This window comes from Callospermophilus lateralis, chromosome 7 (assembly GCF_048772815.1).
Source record: "Callospermophilus lateralis isolate mCalLat2 chromosome 7, mCalLat2.hap1, whole genome shotgun sequence".
NCBI lineage: Eukaryota > Metazoa > Chordata > Mammalia > Rodentia > Sciuridae > Callospermophilus > Callospermophilus lateralis.
In genome coordinates, this window is record NC_135311.1 from 121,797,283 (window position 1) to 121,805,806 (window position 8,524).

At 56.3% G+C, this 8,524-nt stretch overlaps 1 protein-coding gene across 1 annotated transcript; it reads right to left on the reverse strand.

Moving 5' to 3' along the window:
• Window positions 1–250: 250 nt before the first annotated feature.
• Hcrtr1 (hypocretin receptor 1) lies at window positions 251–7,449 on the reverse strand. Its single transcript, XM_076863058.2, has 7 exons — window positions 7,251–7,449; window positions 6,876–7,054; window positions 5,611–5,854; window positions 5,253–5,368; window positions 3,392–3,618; window positions 2,073–2,194; window positions 251–441 (listed from the first exon to the last, which is right to left on the reverse strand). Exons 1-7 carry the CDS (start codon window positions 7,447–7,449, stop codon window positions 251–253), a joined length of 1,278 nt encoding a protein of 425 aa, XP_076719173.1.
• Between the last annotated feature and the right edge of the window lie 1,075 nt (window positions 7,450–8,524).

The following is an 8,524-nucleotide window of genomic DNA, read 5'->3' on the forward strand; positions in this document are numbered from 1 at the left end:
TCACAGTTGACAAAGAGCTCTCCACTCTAGAGCATGCTTAAGCCTCACATCAACCCTGCGTGGGGATCACAAGCTCAGAGAGGGAAACCACTTGCCCAGAGTCACACTGGCAGAAAACCAGGACTGCACCCCGAGCCTGTCACTGCTGTCCAGCAGTCTCTCCATGAGGCACAGGGATGAATCCCAGGACCCAGAGGAGCAACCCAGGCAGGGCTCCCTGAGCTCCCAGAGCCTCCAGGGTAGCCCTCCCTCAGGGCAGCACTGTGGTGACGCTGGTGAGCACCACATGCTCGGAGACTTTGGAGACGGAGCACCGGCTCTGCAAGGACAAGGACTTGTGGCTGGCAGAAGAGCGGGGACTGGGGGCCTTCAGAGAGCTGCAGGGACCCAGGCCAGGCAGGCAGCAGGAGAAGGCGGCCTTAAACTGCTCCCGGAATTTACCTTGGTTAGGAGACAAAAGACACAGCTGTAAGGAGACAAACGCAGCAGGAAGGGACCTTGAGCCCAAGGGACACCCACACAGCTCCAGCCAAGCTGCCTGAGAGGAGGCTGGGAGGGAGGGTAGAGTTGGAATGGAGAGCCCCAGCAAGCTCGGCACTGCAGGAGGAACGAGGACAGAAGCCCAAGCGGCTTCCCAAAGAAAAATGCAATTATCATCTGATTCCTTGACAGCACTCTGGCTCAGAGCCTGGCTCAAGGCGCGGTGTCTGGCTCAGGGGCCTTGGGTCACCTCGGCCCCACTCTGTGTGCACATGGAGAGGCTTGGGGCTTACTCTGCTGCCAGGCTTTCCCCAGATCTCCTGTAAGATGATGAGATGGCAGCAGCAGCCCTTGCATGTGGCAGTCCCACTGTGCCAGGCACGGTAACAGCTTCCCCAGCGTCCATCCCCCCAGAGCATCCCAGCATCCTGAGAGGTCATAGTGCTTTATCCTCACCTCCCAGAGGAGATGCTCAAAGGCACAGGTTCACCCAAGGCCACCAGTGAGAGAGAAGAGTGGTCACCACACCAGCTCAGCCCACTCTGCCAGGGGAATGCGGAGCCAAGCCCTCCTTGACCATGTGTCACCAGCCTGCCAGCCTCACTGGTGCCCAGCATAGGGCCAAGCACACAGTAGGTGCTCAGTAAATGTAGTCCAAGCAAAGGGGTGTGATTCAGGAAGTCTGCCTGCCCTTTCCTCCCCACAATGCTCCTCTCTTGTGTTCTCTCCCCTGAGCTAGAACCAGCCAGGCAGCCTCTGGGAGTAATTTTTGGGTGGCATTGAGGATTACATAATGACCTCCGATAGCTTCTTGAACATCTTAACTGTTTCTGGAAAATTATTTGTGTCCAGGCTTAAATGGCCATCTAGACCAGCTCCTTAGAAGCCTAATGCCAAATATGAGGTCTAGCGAGTCACTTCTGCTGTGCCAAGCCTGAGGGGTCAGGCCACTACCACCCTCCTGGAGGTCTGAAGGCAGAGTGTGGAGGTGGGGGCTACAGGACAACAGACACGAAGCCCATGGTGGGAGTGAGGGCCTGCAGGCCTGGACTTCCGGAGGGGGGAGAGAGAGGGCAGTGCTGGAGGCCGTGGATCCAGGGGAAGCCCCTAGATTCCTGGGGTGTCTGCTGGACGGCCGGGAGAGCCCTTTCGTGGGACTGAGCTGCCTCTGCTGGCGGCTCTCCCTTACCCTGGGCCCTGGATGATACACCATCCCCTCAGCCGGGCTCCTGGGCTGTCTTCCCACAGGCCTGGCTCCCTCTGGGGAAAATAGACTATTCTACCTGATTGACCAGAGAGGGGCATGCCCCCAGGCTGGGAAGGGAAGTGGAGGCCACTGGCCCAGCCCTTGCCCTTCTATGGTCTGTAGGATCTGCCAGACTCCATCCTGGGTGCTGGCCACTGCTGGAGCCCAGGCTTCTAGGTGTGGCCAAGTCTTTCCTGAGTGGGGGAACCCACAGCAGAGGCGTGATGCTCAGGAGAGAGCAGGTATATCCTTGCCACCATCCTTTCCTTGGGCCCTGGATTGACAGTGGGGACACTTGTCCCAGGGACTGCTGGCCACCCTCATTCACTCTGCCCAGCCCACTCACCGCTGAGGAAGTTGTAGATGATGGGGTTGGCGGCGCTGTTGGCATACACCAACCAGTGGGAGAAGGTGAAGCAGGCATACACAGCTTCGCGGTCGCTGGCTTGGTGGAACATCCCGAACACCCTAGTGCCAGGTGGAGGAGTCAGAAAGGGGCAGGTGTTGGGGCGGTGCTCATGGAACTCCAGCTGGGAAGGGCAAGTTTCCCCGGCCCACTTCTGTCCACTCAGTGTCCTTTCCTGGGCTTCCAAGTCTGAGGTCTTGCCTATAGTTTTGGGTTCTCAAGCACAGAAAGTATGACCACAGAGGGCCTAGGGACAGACACCAGGTATATGTGCCCAGTCTCCAGCTACCTAATCCCCTGGAGTCCCCATCCACCTTCTCATCCAACCTCACAGCGACATGAGGAGCCCCGGTCAGCATCTATTCTTCAGCTAAGGAAACTGAGGCTCAGAGAGTTGAAGTCCCAAGATCACACACCCAGGACACAGCCAAGCACAAACCCAAACAGGCTGTCTCCTGCCCAATAGCCCAGGTACTTCCTCAGCATCCTGTGGCCCCTCATCTGCTGTGTCCCTGTGTACCTCTGCCTCAACTGCTGTCCCTCCAGATCCCTGCAGGCTGACTCCCTCACTTCCTCCAAGTCTCTGCTCAAGGGTCACTTCCTTTTGTTTTTATAAATTAAATCTAAAACAAGCCGGGCACCATGGCACACCCCAGCCACTCAGGAGACTGAGGCGAGAGGATCATGAGTTCAAAGCCAGCCTCAGCAACTTAGCAAGACCTTGTCTCTAAATGAAATATTTTTTAAAAGGGCTGGGGAGGGGCTGGCCTTATGGCTTAGCTGTAGAGCCTTCACCTCACACATGTGGGGCACTGGGTTCGATTCTCAGCACCACATAAAAATAAAATAAAGTTATTGTGTCCAACAACAACTAAAACAAAATATTAAAAAAAAAAAAAGAGCTGGGGATGTGGTTCTGTGCTTAAGTCCTCCTGGGTTCAATCCCCAGTACACCCCCCAAAAAAAGTCTAAAACAGAAAAACCACTTTCCCTATTTTATTTTTCTTTATAGCAATGATCACTGCCTCTCCCACTAGAGTGTAGTCCCCACAAAGAGAGGGACGTTGCCTTGTTCCCCCTGGAACGTGATGCTTGAGGAGTGAAGGGATGGGTTTTCACGACAGCCAGAGCCATTACTATTGCTGTACCATTTAATGAGCCAGGACATGGAGGTGCAGGGACTCAGAGAAGGACCTGTCCTGATGTGGGGGGCCAGTAGAGCTCCTCCCACACCCTCCCACCTTTTACTGTGCTCTCACCTTTTGAGGACATTGAGGACACTGATGGGCAGGTAGCAGAAGGCAAAGACCAACAGCACCACCATTAGCATCTTGGCTGTCTTCCTCCGGGCCCGCATCTGCTTCACCTCCGCCAGGAAGGCGCGGGCCCGGGGCTGGGGCTGTGCACTGGGGCCCTGCCCCTGGTCCTCCAGCTGGTCTGAGGGTCTCTTCCAGTTCCGTACCAGTGCCAAGGTAGTGCCTGGGATCTGTCCAGCACACACAGAGAGCAGTGGTGGGCATAGCTCTTTGGCAGGACTGATCTCTTTGGGTGGGTCCACTCCTGGCTAGACCCTGGGGCAGAGTGGAGGTGGCAAGGAACGAGCTCTTGCAAAAGGAGGGAACCCAATATTCACAGTAAAGATGAACACTCTGGACTTGGTGATTAATATACTCTCATTTTGCATTATCTCACTGCAAAACCACCTACGGCATGCTTTTGAAAAGGCATTATTGACTTTTAGCTGTAGATGAGACAATTGAGACTCAGAGAGAGGCGGAGCCCCAGGCCACAGCCTCAGGTCTGAACATCTCCTGGCTGCCCATCCATCCTCCTTCAATATCCAGCTGCATCTGTGGGGACAGGGTGTGGGTGGAGTGAGCTGGGCCTCTCCCTGGCCCATGTCAGACGGTGGGGAGGCCTAGGTGAGGGGTGAGCAGGAGGACAGCTGAATGACCTGGGCCTCAGAGCATGGGTCCCCCTTTGGGTTGATGCCCATAATCCTGGGGTGGTTCTGGGCTCCTGGAGCAGCCAGAGACATCCTTGAAGACCCTCCTGCCTCTAGACACCTGGATCACCCCCCATCAGAGGGGGAAGGGGCTAGAATGCAGGAAACTTGGCATCCAGAGCTAGTCAAACATTCATGAGCTGTGAAACAATCTCATCTAACTTTCCAAGCCTTGGTTTCTTGTCTGTTAGATGAGGTCAGTGCCTCTGTCCTGCTGGACAGGGGGTCTGGGAGGGGCAGGTGGCAGGCGTTGGAGCCTGCAAGGCAGGCCAGTATGGAAAGGCCCCACCTGACTGGGCATCTTTCCAAAGCAGGACTCGGGTCTAACCAGTCAATCTCACCACCCACCCTGCAAGGTCTGGGTGCCGTCAACACAGTGTGGAATGTAAGTGGCATTCCAGAACTGAGTGTCCGTGCCCGAGCCTGGTCACTCTCTGGCCTGCATCCTCTCGCTGCCCCAGCACTGACCAGGGAGTTAATTCCCCTAGTACTTAGGGCCTCTGAGCACCCCTCTCCTCATGACCCCCCAGCAGGAAACCCACTGCAGAGCCATTTGTAATAGAGGAAAGAAGCCAGGCCCTGGGACTGGCTCTGCCCCTCATTGGCCTTGGCAGGAGACTGCCCTTGCTCAGCACTGTGACGCAGGCAACAGCATGTCTTTTTTAGGTAGTGGTGAAGACACTGGATACAAAGCTTCACCAGGCAGAAACTCAGAGCTGCTGTTAATGTTTCAGAGATAAAATGAGTATTAGAAACTCACAGATCCAGGTTTCAATCCCTGATTTTCTACTCTCTAGCTGAGGGCTTTGGGGGACATGATGTTCTTTCTCTGTTTTCTTACATATTTCATGGAGGATAAGGTACGGAGGTTAAGAGGTTGCAGGATTCCCTGGGGGTGATGGAACATAAATGGCAGCTACTGGGAATGGAGTTACCCAGAGTTAGGCCTGGCACTCTGGGTTTCAAGTTCCCCAATGTCCCCACGTCCCTGGGCCTTGCCTCTTTCCAGTTGCAGCCAGGATAGCATGTTCTGAAGGCAGAGGGTGTCTACTCCCTAAGGCCAGTAGCCCCCCACCCCTCTCAGTATAGACAGTGCCAAAAAGAGCCAGCCTCACCTGGCGACCCCAGAGCTTGCGGAAGATCTGGAAATAGGCCATGGCCATGAGGCCCAGTGGGGCCAGGTAGGTGACAATGAAGAAGCAACTGTGGTAGATCTTGGGGTAGAGGTCATCTGTAGGGGCCGAGAGATGTAAGGGTCAAGCTCAGCATGGGGGCCCCAGGCTTACCTGGTTGGCAATGCCACCCTTCCTGAGCAGGGCAAGGCCTGAGTGCAGCTGAACCTCCCCCAGGCTGGCACCACGGCAGGGAGATCGCCAGGAGTCACCCAACCTGCAGTGTCTATCCTGGAGGGACCCCTAGGGATGGACAGATGTCTGCCCTATGGGTATATGTCCTGGAGGTGCCCACTATTACCTGCCCAGCGTTCGTCACAGACAGAGAAGAGCCGGGTTCGGTTGGCTAGTTCAGGCAGCACACTGCTGCATTCCATGACAGCAGCCTGGGGGACCATGACAGCCAGCGACACAGCCCAGATGCCCAGGATGGAGCCACGGGCACGCCGGGCGGTGCTCTTGAACAACAGTGGGTGGCAGATGGCATACCAGCGGTCCAGGGCAATGAAGCTGAGAGTCAGTACTGCCACTGACACTGACACGGCCTGCCCCACAGGGACACAGCATCAGAGATATGAGGGGGAACAGCCCAGAGATAACAGACATCCCAGTGTGGTGCAAATCCTGACTCCATTTAATGTCTGTGTGAATTTGTGCAAGCTACTCACCCTCTCTGAGCCTCATACGCAGAATGGGAATATACCATGTACCTGGCAGGATACTGGTGAGAATAAATGAAATTGTGAATGGGAATGCTCAGCTGGAGACCTGGCATATAGTAGGTGTTCTCCTACTGTGAATAATTACCTCCATTTATGGAACTTATTATGTGGCAGGCACCATTCTCATGAGGTGAGTACTGTGTTACAAATGAAGAAACTGAGTACAAAATTCCCTCCTCTGTCTTTATGTTTAAAGTCTCCAGAGTTAAGCAATTGAGTGGAAAACCTGGAAACAGCGCAAAATCCAAGAAGCATTTCTCTCACCCTGGAATGCCACCCCTTCTCTAAATTGTTAGAAGGCAGAGATGGGTCCGGACCAGTATCATGGGTAAGCATGGCCTCCAGGGCTGCCCCCTGCCTTCTGTGGTGCAGGGAGAGGGTCAAGAGATAAAACAGAGAGGCCACGGCCAGCCTCTGGCTGGCACTCCTTCTCCACGAACCTCATCAGGTGCCCTGGTTCCCTTCCCAGGGAAGGCAGTGGATAGTCCCCTCAACTCTGCCCCCCTTGGGATCAGGGTGCAAGCCCAGCAAGTACTGGTGTTTGTGTCACCGTGGGCTGATGCCTCTCTTCTCTGCTGTGTGCCTGGAGGTCACCACGGATGCGTATGTGATGTGGCAGTGTTTGGGACCAGGAGTTCTGTGTACGATCATGTGGAGCTGTGGCTGTGTCCTCAGGTGCTCACCCCAGTAACCTGTCCTTCATGGCAGTAGGGGATGACAGTGCATTGGTGTTGAGCCACTGCGTCCTGCCTAAAAGGCCAGCCTGAGTCACTGAGACCTCTGGAAGATGGTGGTTTTCGTGCAGGTGTGACAGAGGCTGGTGAGGGGTTCCTGGAGAGCTCACCTGTAGATAGGGGATGACCTTGCAGAGGGCGTGGCCAAAGAGCCAGGACTCGGTGATGTCCACTAGTAGACTAGCGGGCAGGCAGATGGCCGTCACCAGCACGTCAGCCAGCGACAGGTTGACAATGAAATAGTTGGTGACTGTCCTCATGTGGTGATTCCTCCACACGGCCAGGCAGACTGCAGCCAGCAGCCAGGGGGCCAGGGCAGTGAAGCCTGAGTGAGAGCCACGCCCATCCCGCCCCGCCCCGCCCCGCCCCGCCCCGCCCCGCCAGTGAGCCCCTGTCCCCGCGAGCAGGAGAGGGTCAGACCCGACCGGGACTCCCCCCCAGTCCCCAGAGGAAGCGTTACAGGAGAGGGCAGGACCGAGACCTACCCAGAGTGTTGCCCACCAGGGCCACGAGGAACACGGCCACGTAGGCGGCGATGAGGACCCACTCGTACTGCTTCGGGTACAGATAATCGCGCCACAGATAGCGGAGAAACTCGTCTTCGTAGTCCGGAGGCACGCGGGACGGTTCCCCGATACCAGTAGGGACCTCCGTCTGGGCCCCTGGGGCTGCCGAAGGCTCCATGAGCTCAGGAGCCGCTGCAGCCGAGGGGTACCCTGGGCTCTGCGAAGGGAGGGGAGCCCGGCCAGCCCTCAGCCCACTCCCCTCAGGGGGCCCGCTTCTTGCACCCAGGTCTTTGGGGTCCCAGCCCAAACTTCCTGAAGGAAGGAAGGAAGGAGACATTAGGGAGTGTGCCTGGCACTTTGCATATGCGCTCCCTCTTAATTGTCAGCTATCAAATCAGTGGAGGAAGGCAGATCTGGGTTGATCCCAACTCCACACAAGTTGCTTTTGGGTAACTTACCTCGCCTCTTTCAGCCTTGATTTCCCCATTCAATGGAGTCCATCGGAGTAATAACGGTACCTACCTCCCAGGTCGGCGGCGAGGAGCAAGGAATGAGTTCTAATGCGCGCTAAGTGCTTTGCCCAAAGCCTGGCACTGGAAGCTAGCCTCACGGACGTTGCCGAATACCATTATTAGGGAGCCTTGCTTTGTGAATGAGCAGATGGCAGCTCAGAGAGGTTGAGCCCCTTGCTCAAGGTCACAAAGCTACAAAGCCAGGTCTGTCTGGATTCGCGGAACACCACAGGGGTGGGAAGGGAAGCCCTACGGATTACAAATATTCTCTCTTGAGTTAGCTCAAGGGCCTTAATTTTTTATTAGAAAAAGAATTGAGGCAGGTATTAGAGATCCAGGCTCCTTCCACCAGACCCCGCCTGACTCCCCCCCCACCTCGTGGGCGAGCGTGCAGACAGACAGACACACACACACACACACACACACACACACACACACACACACACACACACACACCAGGAAAGGTGCGAGGAGGAACAGAGAACTTTGCGAGCGAGAGGAGAGGCCAGGGCCCAGCGGCCAGGCCCTCAGACCCCCTGCCAGGCCCCTTGCCAATCGCCGCGGCGCAATTCTGGGGACCGCCGCTAGCGGCCGCTCTCTCCATTCATAAATCCGGCCTCGCTCCCGCCCCTCCTTCCCCCCTCGGACCCCTCCTTCCTTTGACTGGGCAGGAGCGACCCCGGGGTGTGTAGTAGGATTGACGGTCCCTGGAGACCCCCGGGGGAGCGAGGGTACAGGGGC

What these genes read in the sequence shown, in the direction of transcription:
- Hcrtr1 (XM_076863058.2), bottom strand. Translation starts at nt 7,449, where the DNA reads ATGGAGCCTTCGGCAGCCCCAGGGGCCCAGACGGAGGTCCCTACTGGT. An exon ending in CCTGGTGGGCAACACTCTGG is followed by an intron (nt 7,055 to 7,250) that starts GTAGGTCTCGGT and finishes TGCTGGCTGCAG; the next exon opens with TCTGCCTGGCCGTGTGGAGG. An exon ending in GCAAGCTCTGGGGTCGCCAG is followed by an intron (nt 3,619 to 5,252) that starts GTGAGGCTGGCT and finishes TGTGCTGGACAG; the next exon opens with ATCCCAGGCACTACCTTGGC.